Below are 21,080 nucleotides of genomic sequence, written 5' to 3'. Positions count from 1 at the left end.
AAGTGATTGATGAGCAATGTCAAGAATATTGTCCTTGAGAGGACTCCAAGAGTTGAGTATCATATCTTCAATAATAGCATACTTAGTGTTAGTGCGCTCTTTTATACATAGAAGGTAGTTTGTGCAAATGTGCACAAGTCTCTCTTTGTACTTTATCCATTCTTTCCCCTCCTGTGAAAGGCCAAAATAGTTGGCAAATTTGAGAAAGATACAATTTTTAGATGATGATTTTTGTAAGGCAAGAGATAGACCATTTCAAGATGATATTGAGAGAAAATTGGAAGAGAGAGCACTTGTGATTGTTGATGAGGTTGTTGCCATGTAATGTAGAATAATGATTGAGATTTGGGTATACAATTAGAGCAAGATGATTGCAAGAGGAATGTAGGGTGGGATAGGATAGAAAGAAATGATGATTTGATAGATTGGGATTGATGGGACGTAAATGGATATAGTGTGGATGGAATGTGATGATAGGATAACATCATGTGTAGGGATTCGAGATTGTACATTGAGAAATAGTGATGTGAAAATGAGAAACTCAAGGAGATAGGATTTTTATGTGCACTTGGAAACATTTTGAGAATCCCAAATGTGTGGGAGGAAGCCAAGAGTGTGTGCAATTGCATTTGTTCAAGAGATAGTGGCACACAGTTGAAGTGGAGTGTGTGTGTGACCATCAAAATATGAGGATATTGAGCCCATAGAGAGAGTGTGAGATAAGGACCATGCATGATGTGATCTTGAGATTGAAGTAGAGTTTAGATAAATACTAGATGTTGAGTGACAAATGTAAGAAAATAGGATAGAGCATAGAGATGTAAGAGACGCGAAAGCAATGTACCTGATGAGGGAGTGACCTTGAATGTTGGTAGAAATATCCAATAAGAGTTAATGAGGAACAGTAGGTCTACCCACATTGTTAACTAACAAAATGACAAGGTTTTGCCATCTTCTTGCCACTAAAGTACCATCTAAAAGTCTTGAAGAATCCAATTCAATAGAGAGGCCACGGAAAATTTCTTCTTGGGCCTTTAGATGTAGAGTACAAAGGGTGTCCCCTTCTTCAATTGTTGTTCCAACTAAGATAGAGTCTATTTTAGGATGCAAGAGGAGAGACTAACATGGATAACAAACATTGTCCTATTGAGAATGACCACAAGAGCTAGAACATGCTAGGATGGATGAGTTGAAAGCATGAGAGTACAAAATGGAAGAGCCATGAGAGAGATGTGGATATGAGGGGCCTTTGTTTGATAGAGGATTGGGATTGTCCATCAAAGAATTTTCTATGTATTCCACTAGTTGACAAGAGAGAGTGAATACTAGACTTAATCAGGATACAACGATGGAACATATGTGTTGCATGATGTGATAGAAATATCTTGTGACAAAGGCTTTAGATAAGGGAGAACATTCAAAGTTTAACAAAAGAGGTAAGAGTAAACATGTGGCAAGGGCAAGGAGCTAGGAAACTATGTGAAACGTATATGTGTTGGCACAAAGTAATAGGATAGTTTATGTGAGTGAGGATAATACTAGAGATAAGGTTTGTGGATAAGGATAAAAAAGGTGGAGGAAAATGGAAGGTGATGTAAAGGCTTGAGCTAGATAAGAAATGAGTGAAAAAGGAGGATATATACCCATAGTAGAGGCATTAACAAAAGCTTGTGTTGGAAAGATCAGAGAATGGCCTAGGATGTTAGCTTTTGTATTGTGGATTGATCATGCGACTCATAGTGTCACTATAAGATACATGCTTGCTGATATGGCAAGAAACCAATCATGCCTATAGATACCTAAATCTTGGCTTAGTGTGTTTTGTCTTAACAAGAGGATTTATCAAAAGACGAGCTCTTAATTCTTCATATCTACCAATTAGAGAGGAGACTTGAGGATGTACAAAAGGTAGTTGAGGGATTAAAGGCAACTATATTGAGAAATAAAGATAGGCTTAATAGTAGACATAGACTACAGCCTAGAGTTATGCAAGAAGGAGACTAGGTGTTGGTGTACAATAGCAACCTGGGAAATCAATATAGTACCATCTTCAAGGTATTGTAGATATCTGACTAATAATACCACCTATGTCTTAGTAGAGGTTGATGGGACAGTCATGGAGATGCCTATTGTAGATAAGAGGTTAAAGAACCAAAGATGCCTTTGGCAGTGTATGGGGCTAGGTCTACGACTGGTAGGCTGTGAAGTGCACTAGATAAGGATTCAAAGTACTGCTGACAATTGTTGGGCCATGAAGATAGTCGCCAATGATTGCAATGCACGCCGATTGTGGAGTGTTGTGGAATAGGCTGTCAATTTGCTATGTAATAAACATTGACTTGCATTGCCTTATGATGAGTTGGAGTTGTCACTTGGAGCAGAAGTTGATGATTCTATTGATATTGAGTTAGCTCGAGCTATAGTAGCATGGAGCTGGGCATTGTGTTGCCTAAAGCTTCTTCACTCCTCCTCACACTTACATTGGCATGATAAGACTTCCAGTTTTTCAATAGATTTTGATGACTAAAAGTAGACTTACAAAGGATAAAATGCCATCGCACACACATGGATGAATATTGCATAGTTTAGGCTCATATTGATGAAATGTAATGTAGCAATGCTCCTTGAAATAGACCTCCTTGAAATGTAGGCTTTATTGTGAATGTCCTCAATGAAAAACACCTTCTTGCTTATGTAGAAACCTTGTTTTTGCTTAATAGAAACTCCTCCTTGAAGCTCTTAATATAGAAGTAACTTTTTAGAACATGTGGAGGATAGTTTACTAACAGAAGCTACCATATCCACACCTTTATTGTGTATATATGTGTACTCTCACCTATTCCAAAGTAGGAGTGTGTAAGCAAGTGTGCATTACAAGTGTGTGGTTCATTCTCAATCTCATTGTCTCTCTCTTTCTCTCACCATCACTTTCACTACAGGAAGGTAAGGTGTGAATGAGATCAACGGAAAGGGAAAAACTAACCCTAGCCCACAATGAGGCTATATAAATAGCCTCAAGGCCACTTTCAAATATAGAGAGGGTGTACCAATTGTACTTGTGAGCAACTCATTAAGCAAGATTTCCTACTTGTACTTGAGTTGTCTCTCCCTCTTCTGCATATAGCTTTATGCTCTCACTCTGATTTCCAACAAGGTATTAGAGCCACCTCTAATCCATTGAGCTTCCCCTATCCACATCTCACACTAAGTGCAGTCTCATGGCAGTCATGACATGCAAGAGGCTAGGTGAGAGATAGCCATTGTGCTTTGTGATCAAAGCTTCTAAAGTAATAGGACTATATCTAACATCCCTGTTGTTGAGCAAGTGTTGCCAGCATTTTGGTTCTATTGCCAAGACCAAGGGTACGTCGATCACGAAGCGGCTCGTGCGTTGTCCATTGTAGAATAGGAGGGGTGTGTGACCGCGAATTTTGAAACATGCGTGTAATATTTAGGATCCTCATCACATGGTTTTACATAAAAAGTCTTGATTCACAATGAATATAACTGAATAATTTTTACTTTTACTTGAGAATGATATTTGAGAAGGTGCAAGAATAGCATAATGTTAAGGAAACAACTTTCGTCAATATGCACAAGTCATAGAGATAAATCCTGGAAAGACAAATGCTTAATTTGTGTAAGAAAGATGAAGTGAATTTGTTATGAACTTCATTGCTTGATTCATCACCAACATAAACATAGCCTTGTGCAACATCAGGAGCAGCCAAGGACCACTGGAGACGAAGGAAGGATCGTCGTTGCAGCAGAAAGCATCAGAACATCCCAAGAAACCATGGCCATGTAGCACCAGGAAAGGGAGAAGGCATGAAATTATCACACTGCATGTTGGATAATTGATGCGGAGATAGAGGAACAAGGACTCCCTCAAGTCTCCACATGTGGAAAGGGAGAGGGCATCCTCGTGGGTGAGAGAGAGAGAGAGAGAGAGAGGGCTATGCTATCAGTATATGCACTAATTAATGCATTTAAGGGGCTTTTGAATTCATAGCATTTGAAATTTTTTATTACACATGTTTGGATTTTTTTAAAAATTGATGCTCGAACGAGATAGAAATGTGTTGTACATGAATGGGTGCATTTAAGAGCCTTGTGAAAATTGTAATTAATGATAGATAGTTTTCCCTTTTTGACACGTGTATATATTTTTGACAAGCTTTATATACACTGTGGTAACACCATAGTGCACTTGTGCACCAATTGCATCATTAAACTCTATGTGCCAGTATATGCAACCTTGTGCGGCAGTACGTATACGTGATGTTATTGGGAAGGCAAGATTGGAGCAAGTAGCAAGGAAGGAACAAGGTGTGTGTCACATGTTGGTGAACATGTGCACCAGTGCACCACATTTGTGCACTCTATCCTCCATCCAGTGCACTCCATAGTGCGCTTGCACATGTGCACCGTGCACATACTATACCCTTACTTGCTAGCTTTATGCACATCCACCTTGCACCGAGGACACACACACTTGTAGTCACACCACATCAAGTTCACATAGTGTCCAACACCTAAGCTCGATAGTGTACAACAAGAGCCCATCTTTGACTTTGCTACCTTACATCCACTCTACTGGGAAGCGGGGATCGAGAGAGGACGGTACTGCCCAACAGTGCACATGTTGGTCGAACTTGTGCACACATGCGCTCTCGTATGTTGTTAACTCCTTAAAGGAGATGGATATGACCCGCTTTAAGGAAAAGGGCATGACAGCATGAAGGAGATGACAACCCTGAAGACCACCACAATTTGTGACCGAAGTTACTTTGTTCTTACCATATTTTTAAAATATTCATTGTATAAAATTCTAATATGAGAGCCAATATCCCTCCTATGTAAGATGTACTCATCACTAAGAAGTTGCCAAGGGCTAGACAAGGGCAATTTAATTGTAATCAACTAGTTTAATATGCATGCAAAAGGGAAGATTACTCACTTGGCCCAAAAAAGGGTTGGATATCCGAGGGGGATGGGGAAACTCTAACCCTAGCTTTTGTATAAAAAGGATGAAAAATAATAAAAAAGGCTATTCATGTGTGTGCTAACCTTTGTTCTTGCCACCTTCTTTTTTGTCAATGAGAGAAAGTGTGAGTGAGAGGTTGATGTTGAGAGCTAAGAGAGAGTGTGTGTGAGTGTGAGGGACAAGTGTGAAGCATTGTAAGTTCTCTTTCTTCTCTTGCACTCTCTCATGTGTTATCTGTGCTCTCCTCATGCATGACGAAGACTGTAGGGGATCTGAGAACTATGGGAGTGCATCGTGAATCATGAAGCTAGCAACGTGCATCCTTCACGTCTAGAGGTATGCAATGCTTGCTCACTACAAACGGATCATAGAAATCGTCGCATGTGAGAGACTAGGTGAGAGCTAGTCACCAACTTTCATAGTCAAAGCTCTTGAAACATCCCATAACATTGAGCATGTGTTGCCCAATATTTTGGTTTTGTTGTTGGGACCAAGGACACATAGACCGCATAGTTGGTTGCATACCTTATGGGGTGGCATAGGAGGGGCACACACTTCCAAATCCAAGATGCATATATATGAGTTAGATTTATTCTCATGCTTGAAGACATGCTTAGGTTTTGTTCTAGTCTCATTTTTCTATGATTTTGCCTCCAGATGTTTGTTGTCATGCTTGAGAAGCTTAGAATTTGTTTCTTTTAGTCAAAGGGGTAAATCCTTTGATTCCGATGTGGTTTAAGATGGTTGAAACATTAAGATCATGGTAGCTCAACAACCATTATCGCTAAGAGTGTAAAAGCATATGAGAGCATTGGAGAACACACAAGTTTATTAGAACATGGGAGGGTGCCATTGAACACATAAGAGAGCATCAAGAGGACTTATTGAAACACATGAAGTACCACATCCATCCCATCATGGGGAAAAGATAGGGAGAGTACATGAGGATGAGGTCGGGTGAGAGCAAGGCCTACGAGGGATAATTCTATCTAAGTCAATTATATTTTATCGAAAAATTTAAAAAAAATCAAAATTAGTGTAATTTTATTTTTTTAAAAGACAAAGGCTAGGTTTATTAGCCTTAGCCTTAAGGTAAACGGAGGCACCACCGTCTAGTGGTTTTCTCATTCGCACAGCAGAAGGCAAGCGAGTTTGGAACGGAGGAGAAGCTTATTAGGTGGAGCTTCCTCCCTCTCTCTCTCTCTCTCTCTCTCTCTCTCTTCGATAAAAGCGTATAATCTCTATCTCCAAGAGCATCTAGCCTTCCACCCACTTACCTTCCCATCTTCACAACCATAACCTCCTCAATGTCCTCTTCACCATGCCCCCTCCCTTCATACTCTAGTATCATCATCCATCCACTTACCTTCCCATCTCCACAGCCATAACCTCCTCAATGTCCTCTTCACCATGCCCCCTCCCTTCATACTCTCGTATCAAACCTCACCACCATTTCTAGTATCATCATCCATCCTCCTTCATAGAGAGGAGGAAGAGCAACCAAGTCCAACAAGGAAAGAGCCACCACCATCGCAAGAGCCATGAAGAAGAGGAAGAGCTATCGAGGGAGAAGAGCCATGCAAGGAGGACAATAGATGTTGCTACCTACCTTCAATCTGAGAAGGTAAGATATCCTTGTGTCAAATGTTGCACCTTTAAAACTATTGACTATCATTGTTTGGAGGTGTGGATCCATGATGCATTGAAAGAAAATAGATCAATCAACGGTGTTGTTTTGATTGGGAGAGAATGTTGCATTGAAGAAAAAGGGAAAGGGGGGGCGCATCCAACCTAGTTCTCTACAATTCCACCCTTGAAGGTGGAAGATAGAGGAGAGCACATGGAGGTGGACTCTTCAACAACTCTCGCTTGGTACAAAGACACACAAGGCTTACCTTATGCACACACTATGCATGATGTCCAAAGTCTCGTGTCCCATCATTAGTATAGTCATGCACCTGACTTAAGTAGTTTATAGCTTCTACTTTTAGCTTGTGTCAAGGTCTTAGGCCTCCCTTAGCACAAAGAGACACAAGGCTTACCTCTTATAGCTAGAATAACTACACTGAGAATGGTATCTAGGTCTCACGGCTCATGGCTTGGCACTAATTAAGGGAGACTATAATTAGAGTAGTCATGATGTACTTGACTATGTTCCAAGCCTCGCTTGAAACATTCGTGAGAGAAGATTTGGGATTGTTTTAAAGACATTTTGTATTTGCATTTTAGATTTAATTCCTAATCATTTTAAATATTAATTTGTGAGAGTATTGATATCATATTGTCTTCTTTTTATCTATGTTGTTCCCTTGGATGAACCATTTACAATACATATAGGGATTTTATGCTCATCATTGATCGTTGATTTTACTTACTCTATAGCAATTGTATATTTATTAATCTTTGTTTTTGTTTATGCCAACATGGCTAGCATTATTAGAGCACTTAAATTGCCACACCAGATTTCTATTCTCCTCCTAGGTCATTAAGGATGGGTTCAAGTAGCTATACCCTTGTTTTGCACTTTGGTTGATTCTAATCCATTGGTTTTAATTCGATAGCATTGTGTGTAAGGGCATGCTTGGGTGATGGTTGGGAGCTTTAGTTTGATAGCACAAGGGAGGAACTAGTCTATGTATGCTTCCTACTAAACTCAGTAAACCTAGTTGGAAGTAATGAAGTATCTAGTATTGCTAGACTGCAACCTTGAGATAATCAAGCATTTTTCTTTATGTATATTATATTGAAAAATAAAGCATAGGATAAGTCATATCCTATGCATGCATAAATTAAGTAGAGAGTTTGTGTGAAGAGTTCTAAAAAGGTCAAAGGGTATCTATCACTCTTGAGCCTCCATATCTCTTGCCATTACCCCTTTCGTTGCACATTCATCTCTATTCTTTTCATTTGGTATTAGAGTGGGTATGTAGGTGGATATAACGGTGATGGCTATGGTTCTAGAGATGGTTTATCACCTAGAGGTCATCTCTTCACCATGGAGCATGTACTTGGCAGTATGATGCATCCTCTTAGAGAGTATGACTAGTTTTTGATTCAGGTACTATAAATCATATGAATCACCATGCAGAATGGTTTGATAGAAAGAAGCAAATGTAAACTAAAGAGTATGTGGCTATAGAAGATGACAGATTGCATAAGATAACTCATATTGGGAGTATGCCTTTGGTGACTAGAGATGAAATTGAAAGTAAGCTTGGGAATATTTTATATGTGTCCACTATCACAAAAAAATCTGCATCAATCTGGTCAAGGATTGCAAGTGAGGTTTAACAAGTATGGTTGTTTCATTGAGGAGTTCAAGAATGAAAAACTTGGTTGGCTTATTGCTCGTGGTCAAAAGGTAGGTCATTTGCTTTGGATGCAAGAACTCCCATAATTCAGAGCTCCATGTATATTGAGACAAGGCATGAACAAGATGAAGTTGTAGTATTATGGCATAGAAAGACTGGATATGTGAATTTGCAAGGCTTAAGCAGGTGTAGTCAAGACACGTGGTTCATGGACTTTTGCAATTTGAAAATGTAAATTATGATCATGTATGTGAGGCTTGCCAATTTGGCAAGCAGTCTAGACTCCCATTTCCAAAGAGAGGGAGTGTGCAACTATCCTTTAGAAATGATACATTCCAACATTTAGAATTCATGTCAAAATGTCTCTTTGAGTGGAAGATGTAGGTTCTATATCACTTTCATTGACGACTTTAGCAAGATGACATGGGTGTATTTTTTGCAACACAAAAGTGAAGCATTTGAAAAGTTTTTAGAGTTTGAGGCTATGGTAGGAAAAAAATTTGGGGACTACAATAAATGTTTGAGATTGGATAATGGTGGAAAATATATGTCAAATGCATTCTCTTACTATTTGAGAGACCATGGGTTCAAAAGACATGTTTGCATATCTACACCACACAAAATGGTGTGGCAAAAAGGAAGAATATTATTATTGCGGAAGTAGCAAGGGCAATGATAAATTAGATGCACATGCCTTGACCTATTGGGCTAAGGCAGTACATATTGTAGTCCATATCATGAATACCTATAGCTTTGATGCATCATATGTCTCCATATGAGAAGATGTATGGTAGGACCCCTACAGTTGCATACCTTGGGGTATTTGGTTGTATATGCTATGTACATATCTCTAACGGTATGAGAAAGAAGATAGAACCAAAAGCTTTTAAATGCATTCTGAGCTTGAGGAGGAGTGTGGAGAGATAAAGCATAGGATAAGTCATATCCTATGTATGCTAAATCAAGTAGAGAGTATGTGTGAAGAGTCCTAAAAAGGTCAAAAGGTCTCTATCACTTTAGAAAATACTTGTGGTGTATCCATAGAGAATAAAGGAAGAAGGAGAATGAAGATGAAGATGAAGAAAAACTCTTGAGCCTGCATATCTCTTGCCATTATGCATTCTTATCTAATCTCAAACAAAGCATAGAATAAGTCATATCCTATGTATGCATAAATAAAGTAGAGAGTGTGTGAAAAGCCCTAAAAAGATCAAAAGGTATCTATCGCTTAAGAGGATACTTATGGTTTATTTGTAAAAAATGAAGAAAGTAGAGAATGAAGAATAATAATAAAGAAGCAAAAGAAGAAAAACTCTTGAGCTTCCATATCTCTCGACATTGCCCCTTCTCTTACGCAGCCCTCTCTATTCTTTTCATAGCAAACCTGAATAGAAAATCTTTTCAATAGACAATGTAAGTCAATGTTGCACTATATCTAAATTTACAAATATTTTTTCACAAAAGGTTGAGCTTTGATAATTTTTTATTCGTGATTTATTTTTCTTTAGTCATATTATTTTATTTCCATTATCATTGTTGAACTATCTTTCGTTCTATGTTTTCATTATATTATTATCAAGAAAAGTTTTACATTATTAGTCTAAAACAATACTTTTAATATTATATTTCTTTATAAATCTCATAGGAAGTATTTGCCAAACTGATTATGTAATTCCTTTTATGTAGACAATAGATTGCCTCACTTTCTAAACGGATTTCTTCAAGTGCAACAAAATATGAAGTGAGTGTTGATGTTGAAAATGAGATAAAAAGACCCACTATGTTCAAGTGGATAGTAGGAGGTTTAATTTACATGACTATTACAAGGCCCAAATTAAGTTATATTATTGGATTTGTAATTCATATAGGTATTTGAGAAGCCTCATTTAAATGGAGTCAAACATATATTGAGAAATGTGGAATCCACTTTGCATTATGGACTTCTTTATGAGACACATAAGGCTACACAAGTATTTAAATACAAATACAAATTGGGAAAAAAGTACATCTAATAAAATATTTACCAACAAATTCATGTTTTCACTTAGTAATACAATACTCACTTGGAGTATCAAAAAGCAACCTACGACTGATATATCTAGTACACAGACTACATATAGACGTGTTGCTATCGTGGCATGTGAGATTATATGGTTGCAAAAGTTATTAGTCAATTTAGATATACATGTAAATGGTCCAATTGTCATTCATTGTGATATGGTTACCATATAGTTAGTCGAGAACTTTCTATTCCATACCAAGACAGTGTGTTGAGGTGCACTACCATTTTATTAGAGAAAGTGTACTTATAACATGTGAATCAAGTGATTGACATTTTTATAAAAATTGGGGGTGTGGCTTCAACTTCAAAGATTTCAAAGCTTACTTAGAGTGCAAAGATGTAGTTGAGCTTGATAGAGTGTTGAAATCACAAGCTCAACATATAAATATTGATGATAGACTGCCTTATCAGATGGATCCACATAGCACCTATATGGTCATCTGATCCTCACATGGCCACTCATTTATTGTGTTTAGCTAGCTACATCTACTTACAACTAGAGTAGTCATGCTAACCAGTTAATATAGTTAATTATGCATTGTTTGACTTAGTAGATCACTTTTCTTTATATTATATCTACACTTAGTATGCATCATAGTGTGGATAAAAAAAGAAAGAAAAATCAACAATAAGACGTTTCGGCCTTCAACTCTCTTCTTGTGTTCTTGAGTAACTTTCTTCTTGCATCTATTATGTGTATTCAATACATCAATTCAAGCAAGTCTCCCCACTACGCACATCTTTTCAAGATAGAGAACTTTCTATATGGACCATCTGCTTTGAACTACAGAGGATGACCTTGTCATACATACAAGCTACATGGGTACACTTATCATACACTTTTTACTTGTAAATAGACGGTATGATCTAGATAGAATTAGGAGATCAACGTACATGCTTTCTTTATAGCATGCAACCCAAGAGAGAGGAGCAGACAAAATCCAGAGTACATCCATGTCTAATGTCATCCCATCAGTAAGGAAAAGATAACATTACAAATAAGTGGGTGGCCTATGAAACAATACTGAAAATAACAATACGATGGGACTATACTAGGATTGAACCATGTGTGTTGTTCCATCGATAGAAAAGAAAAGAAAAGGAAAGGAAAGGAGAACCAGATCTGATAGAACCATGTACAAAAGTGTGGTGGGGACTATGGGCTGTAGCTCATCTCAAGATCTGCACATGATCTCAGCTATGATGCGGTCCCTAACTACTTCACTGATATGACTGGTGGTGAGTCTGCGGTGTCTCATGATAACAGCTCTAATGCAATTGTGGTGTGGCCTCCTCAGACGTGGTCCTAGTAGACGGGGTCGTTGTGCTCGACGAAGGGAAATGGCTCTATCCAATGTAACTCCACAGTGTGGCCTGTAAGGTGTTTGGCAAGGTGGCTCTTGTCTCTGGTAGGCTTTGTAGAAGAAGTCTATCACTGCTCTCTGTGTGTGTCCCTCTGAGAGAGAGAGAGATCAATGAAGTGTTAGCATCCACGAGGCCTAAATGACCTCTAAGATAAAAGTTAAGGCGTTGGAGGATATAATTGTGTTAGAATATCATAGAGGGTACGAATAAAGTGTGAAGGAAAACGTACAATAAAAGTGTGTAGGTAATTGCCTTTGAATCGAAAAGTTTGGAAGACCCATGTAGCTAATGTTATCTGTTGGAGCTACTAAGCCTATGCTTGGCATGACTAGAATGTGTGGTCTACTCTATTGCGATTTTCATAGGAAAACTCCTAAATTATTCTCATAGTCTACCTTGGAAAGATGTCTAAAACTCATGGAAGAGAATAAAATCTCTTGTCATCTTGTAGAACATGGAATAGTGTTGCATATATAGGCCACATTGGCCTTATGTAGACGTTAATATATCTCTTTCTTTTCTTTCTCTCTCTCTCTCTCTCTCTCTCTCTCTCTCTCTCTCTCTCTCTCTCTTTGAAAATCAATTGGAATGACAATGTTAACAAGGGGGAAAAAGCAGACACGAGAGTATTGCCCTTATGTTATTAGCATTCTTTCCTAAAATCAAGCTAGTTAAGTCAACTAGGGGTGAGGTGATTGTTCAAAGAAGAACCACCCCAACAGTCTTTTTCACCCAACTCAAGGATGTGGCTGTGCTTTGTGATCGCCTCTACCATTGTTGGAGGGCACACATACATACAATGCAGTGCTATGTACAGATTTTTGATGCCATGGCAGATTACACATAATATACTTGACCAACATTGAACAGGCTCTCATGAGGAATATTCAGTGTTGCACTATTCTCACGACATATCCGCTGTAGAAGTGCATAGACATAATCTAGTGCAAGCTTCTTCAGAACGCCGGAGTCTCTCCTCGCCCTCAGAATCACATCCCCAAGGATGTGCACAACACCAGCTTGCCTAGCATCATGCAAGAATGTGAGATCATCCACCTCTGATTCTGAATCTCCCACCGGAACTGCAAATTGCACGCGCCGAATCAGTTGCCTTTGAGAGGAGTTGATGTCTATCACATTTTCAGAGACACTGGTATCAGTTGATGTGAGAGAAGCCTCTGCGACTTCTAGTAATTCAATGTCATCACCTCCTTCTTCAGATGTGGGGTTGCCCTCTGATAGGCCACTCTCTTGTATGAACATAGCCAAATGTCTTAAAAGGTTGTCTTCTAAGTCATCATCCCTCTTGTGCAGATCCTTGTATCCATACCTCACAACACAGCGATATAAACTGAGGTCCTTTGGGCCTATGCGCCGGATGAGGAATCTTTCTGCTTGGGGAACAGTATTTACAGGGAGGTATTTGATGCAGGTAAATATCACGACTGAATGTATTGCAGGCCAATGAGTCACAAAATGAGAGAAGATTGATGGCACCCCATGGGCTAATTCTGAGTATATCAATCCAATTCCAGGGACCCTAACAAGACCAAGACTAGGACCCAAGCCCAGTATATAAGCCAGTGATACTTTGTTTTGCACATCAGATTCATACTTCTTTAGTGTCCCATAGTGCCATGCATTCATGACTAGTAAAAGGAGAGCAGCAATAGCCAAAGGTGCCCATCCCCCCTGCTCAAACTTGACTATTACAGATGAGAAGAAGACTAGCTCCACAAGCAAGCAGACTGAAGCAAAAATGAGTATCAATAGAACATTTGTCCTCCACACTAGCAGCATGACAAGAGCCATAAGTATCGTCGTTACAAGCATCACAACCACAACAGCAATTCCTGCACAAGATATGCCAGTATTGAAGCATCTGAATCTTCCCAACTCGGGCAGCATTATTAAACATGTATGAAGAAAAAGCTAACCATAAGCATTTCCAAGTTGAACTGTCGTTCGGAAACCAGCCGTTGCAATGATGCATAAGACCATCAGGATCCAGTTGATTTCTGGAATATAGACCTGTCCTGGAAACTTAGTAGATGTGTGAACCACTTTCACTCTGGGGAAACATCCAAGTGCAGCCGATTGTTTGATGATAGAAAATGTAGCAGAAATAGTTGCCTGGCTAGCAATGATAGCAGCAATCGTTGCAATTACAAACACGGGCCAGTAAACTGGGTCTGTACATGCAACAGAAAAGGTTCATGAGTCACTATTTCAAAGCCAAAATCAACATAAGTGTGATGACTAATAAATCAAAAAGTAACATAAGCATGCTGACCACTATGCAACAGCTTAACCAGCATTGGTATAGTGTTTTCTATAGAGAATTTACTTTACCTGGAATAGAATTGTAAAATGCCTGTCCAACAGTATCAAGGTTTTGTGATAGGAAGGCAGCTTGTCCCAAATATGAAGCAAGCAAACACGGAAACACCAAAAATGCAAATGCAACCTAAAAAGTTAAAAGAAAAAGCGATGAGACAAGAAAACCTCCTGCCCCTATATTTTCAAGCTTGATACCTGATATTGACATGCTTTAAATCCTATGAATCTGAGAGTGAGAGTCCTTGCAAGTATGGATTTTTATGGTAAGCTTATTGAGAGCTTAGTGATCATGAAATGTGACCATTGACTCTCCCACCCTATAACCTGGGTCCTCAGTTTTTGTTAGTTTTTCAAAGACTTCATTACTTTTTCTGCAATTATTGATGTGCTGTCATAACTTTTGGAAGTAGATGGCATGTCCAAATGTAAAAAATATGCATTGCTATACCCACCTCTAAAATTACACGGTGCAATATACAAACTTTGAGTACGGAACAAAGAGTATAGAGCAAATAAGAGGAGCAGAAATGTCTTGAATTGCAAACAAACTGATACAAAGATGGCTCTGTCCTCCCATGTGCTTCCATTGTGACGTTTAGATGGCAATGTAGATAGATGACAGGTGAAGAGTTTAAGGCTAGCTAGAAGAACTTTGACTAGGCAAAAGATAGATAATCATGGTTCTAAAGGGGTCTCCCTTTTATAGCCTGCAAAGGTGGTCAAGTTGTCTTAACTAACCTATCATATTATGGACCTTCACTAGTCGGCTAAGGAATATTCCCTTTAACATCGGGCTTGGACGCTTCCCCCCCCCCCCCCCCCCCCCGATCCCAAGATAGGAGTCCTTGATAACTCCCACACCCCACAACTCAATGCAGTGTGCCTTGAGTTGCTATGAGCTTAACTACTCTACCTAACCCAAATGCTAGATCCACAGAGATTACATTTTTTCCATCTAGTCACATAGACCTCATCTAACATACAAGTCAAGACCCAACCAATGTCCAGGCTCACACACAGCTTCTCCTCATAATGAAGACCTTACAGCTTTGAGTACCATGTATCATTGGTGGTACCTTATGAGGGTGGATATCCACCTGTAGGTAATCTACATTCTTGGCCCAACACCAAATCTTTGAAGATGTTCGCAGCAAATCATCCGTAAGTACTTTGATAAAGATACCTGCTCCATTCTCCTTTGTTGGATAGTATACCAACTCTACTATCCCATCCTTGATCAAATCATGCATATAGTGATGTTGGATCTCTATATGCTTTGTTACGTATATGGAACACTGGATTTTTTGCAATGGAGATGCAACTTTGGTTCTCACATATTAGCATAGTTGGTTCTTCATTCTACACTCCCATATGCCATAGGATCCTCCTTACTGCCTTGTTTTGTGCTTCAGTAGAAGCAAATGCTACAATTGGTTGCTCTCAAAAATCCAAGAGAAATTTCCTGGAACCAAAGAAAAACAATAACTAGGCTTGACTTCCTAGAATTACTCTTTCCTCCTCTATCTAAGTCACAATTCCCTATCAAAGAAGTCCCTGAATTGTATGTGATACTATCATGGAGACATGTATTTTTACGCTTAGCTTTTGCATTTTTAAGTTGCACACATGTGAGATTCACATGTGAAAGGCAAGTCGATTAAGTCACAATGATAGCCTTACCTACCCATGTGCAAAGAGTGACATTGGCAAAAGTTGTATCAAGTTATGTTGGACAAGTAGTTGTGGGTGCTTGGTGTTAGTGTGGGCCTAGGACATTAAATGGACATTCAGAATGTCTTATGGTGACATTTGGACTAGGCATTAATTAATTAATTAATACTATTCTAAAGCCATTTAATATTGGGAACAACTTAGAGTTTCAAAAGGATTAGCACATTAAATGTGGGTGGGCACCAAGCAAGGTCAAATGGATAATTAATTAATTTTTAGAAATTTAAATTCTACTCATTAATTAATTAATTAATGCTTAAAATTGCTCTTAGAAGGCTGCCACTTAGCAAACTTGCCCATGCAAGCTAAGAGAAGGCTGTTTGGGGCTGGTTGAGTGTGTAGGCTACCATTCTTGAGGTGGAAGTCGAAAGCTACTACTAAGAGAGGTTTCCAACCATCCAAGAGCAAATTAGGGGCTCTACAAGCTAGTAGAAGACCCACAAACAGTAGGCAGCAACATCCAGAGGCTGGTAACATTCTTGCACATGATAGGAAAGGAGCAACATGTTTCCTTCTCCACCTTAATGAGAGGCAGCAATAGAAGAGGAGAACTCCACAGTTGCACTATGGTTTTATCCCCCTTAGCACTATCAAAGCTACCATTCAAAAGATTCTCTCTAATTCTTTGGCATTCCCTCAACGATTCTCAGCATTTTCCAGCCATTAGTGAAAACAATAGTGATTCTTGCTGCTGAAACCCTAATTTATGATAGCAATCAGGGTTTTTCAACCACCTCAGGGACTGTGTGCCCAACAATTGAAGACCGTGTACTCAAAGTAGTAGTTATAGCAAATCATCCTCAATGTTGCACTTTACCTTGATGTTTTTTCAATTGGAGCCAACTTTGGATTGGATAGGGCATAGAGGGTCCAGAGTATTGCCTAATGCTCAAGGGTTGCATCTCCACTCCCCTAGAGATAGATGGCTTGGTTATGAAGTGGATCCATAGAAACTGGAAACGGCTAGAACAGTCCCCCCGGCACATCGAAACACCATCCCCATCGCGAATTGTATCCCCATCTAGCGAAACATTCCCTATGTCTCGTTCCTGGCAAGGAACACAGCAGGGAACGCATTCCTTGCTGCATTCCCTGTCAGAAATGGGGCAGGGAATGCCACGTGGCAGGCCACTTACCTAGTCGGCTCCTACTCCTGTCTCCTCGTTTCACTCCGTTCTCATGCACTTGCCCATCCCATAGGTCCCGTCAGCTCCAATCTCCAACCCCGCGTCTCGCCTGCTGTCCCTTGTCCGGTCTGCCCCCACCTACAGCTGCCAGCACCATCACCTCTTCTCTCTTCCTTCTTCTCCAACTTCCCTCTTCTTTCTTCCTCTACTTCCCTCTTCTCTCTTTTCTCCGTTCTTCTCCTCTTCTCTTTTTTCTTCTCCCTTCTCTCCTTTTCCCATCTCTCTTCTAAGTTCCCAACTTCTCCCTCCTTGAGCCTTCTCCCTTCTCTCGAGTCTCTTTGCAACAGCCAATCCTTTAGGCTTTTCTTTAACCATTTTTATTTCAATTTTCAGCCTGAAATGGCTTCATCTTTCCGCCCCGCTTGTCGTGCTAGTGGTTGAGGAAAAAGGTCCAATGATTCGTCATGGTGGGAAGAAATAAATGCTGACCGCCCATTGAGTAGTGGAGGATCTCGACCATAAGCTTGCAAGCTTTGCCTATACAAGCGAACTAGTGAAGCAAACAAGGTAACCCATTGAACCAAGCATTCCTATTTTGAATTTTTATTGATTTTAATTTTTCAAAGTTACTTACATATTAGATATGGAATACGAATTACAACTTGTTTCGTCTTATGCATAATTAGGTCCGAGCTCATCTTCTACATGACCCAAATTCAAAGGTACAATTTTGTCCTAATGTGACCTTGGAGAAGCAAAGGGAGCTTCGTGACCGTGCAGCACATCAACAAGCTTATCTTGCATCTAGACCATGACGTGTTGTAGTTAACCCTCCAACTTTTGTGACACCATTCCCATCAGATGTGTCTAGAGCAAGATCAGTATCAGGAAAAGCTATCTCCATACCTACTACAAGCATTGCATCGGCCATGGCATCAATAGCGTTACATGTTACACGTAGACAGAGCATACTTGATGCGAGTTGGGATCCCAAGAAGAAGGAAAAGGTGGATATATCAATCATGACCACATTTGGTTTCATGCAACTAGATCAGAGTATTTTAAATCGATGAGCAAGAAGATTAGTGAGTATGGCCCTTCGTATGTACCTCCATCATCAGAGACCTTACGCACCACTTTGCTCGATAAGAAAAAGCACCTTGTTGAGCAGTAACAATGATTAGAAAGAGCTTGTGGGCTAAAAATGGAGTTTCATTAATTGTTGATTATTGGAGTGATACACGCAAGCGATCCATTCACGGCATGGTTGCTTATTCTCATGGGGAGATGTATTTCATATCTTCACATGATGCATTAGGGACAGGAAAGTCGGCAGATATACTTACAGCAGAGTGGGTTACAAGTATTGAGCTTATTGGCCCAAAGCATATTGTGGGATTTGTTGCAAATGGGGAGCCCGCAAATAGGGCAACAGGTGCTATTATCGAGAGATGTTATCTTCACATCACAGTTTCATATTGTATGACTCATTGCTTGAATAACCTACTAAAGGATATTAGTAACCTGTCATGGATTCCACCTGTCATAGAGCAAGGAGCTCAAATGGTTAGCTTTGTTTTGAATCACCAATTTCTTCACCATCAATTCTCTTTGCGGTCAAAGAAGACACTTTTAAAATACTCTCATACCAAATTTGCCTTTAACTTCTTGATAATAGGCAGATTAAGAGAATGCAATGGTGCCTTGAGGCAATTATTTCTTAGTGATAAGTTCACATCATTAGCATTAGCAGATACTCCTACAGGTATATTATGCTTGGAGAGAGTAAATAACTCCGCTTTCTGGGATAATGTAAAGCAGATAGATGCTATGGTATCACCTATTGTGCATTTATTGAGGATTATAGATGTTATGCAGCCTTGCATTGGCAAGGTATATGAGGCTATGTATAGATTGACCGAAAAGATATAGGAGTTAGCACCAAATGATGAGGTATATGAAAAGATATACCATTTAGTTGTAATGAGGTGGAACTCCTATAGTTCACCCATGCATGCAATTACATTTGTTGTGGATCCTGAGTTCCAAGGCAAGGATGAGGAGAATGACATTGGGGTTATGGATGCATGGAGAATTATATTGTCTCGTCTAGTGCCTGATCATGGCACTAGATGAAAGTTCAAAAACCAACTTTCATGTTATACGACCTTTCAGGGTTCTTTTTGTTACAGGGATGCACACAAGAATCGCTACAAGATTGGGGCAGCTTTGTGGTGGGAGGACTATGGTTCGGATGGTCTTGAGTTGCAGTAGCTAGCCATCCATATTTTGAGTTAGTTAGTTCGCTCCTCTTGTTTGGAGCAATGGTATGCTCACATTGCTTCAAAGAAGAGGAACTGTCTTTGTGTGAATGATCGTACTAATTTGAGGATATTATGTAACAGTATAGCAACAAAGCCCGATCCATTCACAAAGTAGGAGATGCAACAAGAAGAGGAGACACGTACTGATGTTAAGGAAGATGCAACAGTTCATAGTATACATGATGATAAGGCTAGCACTTCAACAAAACCAACATAATAAGGTTGTCGTCTGCTGCCTTCTTGGTATATAAGTAGTGATCCATTTGACTCCTTTTGAATCCTTGAGATTGCATAAATGTATCAAACTTATGATATCATTCACATGGTGCCTATTTTAGCCCATACAAGCTTTTATTCAGTTTATATACCATCTTTTCTTGCCCTTTAACCACAAAGTCTTTTGGTTGTTACATATATATATCCTCATGTAGATCACCATGTAAGAAAGCAGTCTTTACATCCATCTGTATGAGTTCCATATCCTCACATGCAACCAAGCCCAATATGGTTCGCAAAGTAGTTAATTTGACTACAGGAGAAAAGATCTCGTCAAAATCAATCCCATGTTCCTACTTGTACCCTTTTGCAACAAGTCGTGCTTTGTACTTTGGCAAGGAACCAAAAGTGACCATCTTGTAAACCCATTTGTATGGTAGGACTTTCTGCCCCTTGGGCAAATGCACCAAATCCCAAGTACCATTCTTCTTTAGAGATTCCATCTCTGACAGCATAGCTTTATACCATTTCTTGTTGTCCTTTTTGTCCATCGCTTCTTGGAAGTATGACAATTCACCACAATCTGTTAACATGATATAATCAACAATATAACTTGCAACATAATTTGCACTAGAAATAAACTTATGTGGCTGTTTGTGTTTCTGGTCGACCTACAAACCCAATGATCAGTGTTTGCTAGCAGTTCAGCCTGCAAATCTGCATTAACATGCTGTTCAAATGGTTTAGCATGTTGTCTTGCCTGTTCCAGTTGTTCTAGGGACATTTACAGTAGGTATTTGCTGTTGTACAACAGGCACTCTTTGCTATCCTACAACAGGCATCTCTTCTCGAAACACAACCCTTCTGACTTCCTCAATCTTTTTGGGTTGTTTATATATGCGATCTTCCCGAAAGAAAATGTCATTGCTACGTACAATTTTCCTTTTCTCGGGACCCCATAATCTTTACCCCATTTCATCTCATCACCATATCCTAGGAAAATGCATTTACAAGACTTTGGCTCCAATTCTCTACGTTTTGCTTTATGTATATGCACAAAAGCCTCACAGCCAAACACTCTCAAGTGTGCATATGAAGGTGGCTTTTCTGACAATACTTCCGGAGAACTCTCTGTTAGCAGTCCTATTTGTCATGCCTTGCATTTCCTGCCTATGAGCCTCAGTTTGAGTCAAACAAGGACTTTTGGAGCTTTGATAAGTTTGTCATGTGTTTTGATGGGGAAGGTTACTCATTCTAAAGTGTATCTAGATGCATTTCTTTTGTTTGTCAAGTTCTAGTGTGTTTTCCATGAGCAGTTTCTGCATTTCCCAGGCTGTCCACATCTACAAGACATTGTCCTTGCCAATTGGATTTTTTGGTGGCCAGCTAACATTTTTTAAGCATTTATTATGCCACGACCAACATTAAATGTTGGTCAACCAACATTTATGGCCTTTTCAAATTTCAATAGGCTAATTTAGGGGTTTTGTGGTTATTTATAGCCATTCCCCGCTTGCCAATCATATCTATCTTAATTTTTCCCTGGCAAGTGCACACTCTGACTCCGTCATCTTCTTCCATCTCCCGTCTCCGGCGTTGCCATCATCATTAGCCTAA

General features: G+C 39.4%; 1 protein-coding gene across 1 annotated transcript in view; it reads right to left on the bottom strand.

Moving 5' to 3' along the window:
• Positions 1–12,316: 12,316 nt before the first annotated feature.
• Positions 12,317–21,080, bottom strand: part of LOC148022414 (putative potassium transporter 12) — a 42,165-nt gene continuing 33,401 nt past the window's right edge. The window contains exons 7-9 of the mRNA XM_087698029.1: positions 14,078–14,192; positions 13,663–13,917; positions 12,317–13,578 (exon numbers count right to left, since the gene is read on the bottom strand). Of these exons, the coding sequence (XP_087554155.1) occupies positions 12,563–13,578; positions 13,663–13,917; positions 14,078–14,192 (1,386 nt within the window). The 3' untranslated portion in view covers positions 12,317–12,562. The remainder of the gene's footprint in view (positions 13,579–13,662; positions 13,918–14,077; positions 14,193–21,080) is intronic.

The sequence above is a fragment of the Lygodium microphyllum genome, chromosome 17, assembly GCF_053477565.2.
Source record: "Lygodium microphyllum isolate KBCC chromosome 17, Lygodium_microphyllum_v1.1.10, whole genome shotgun sequence".
NCBI lineage: Eukaryota > Viridiplantae > Streptophyta > Polypodiopsida > Schizaeales > Lygodiaceae > Lygodium > Lygodium microphyllum.
This window is presented reverse-complemented; position numbering and strand designations above follow the sequence as displayed.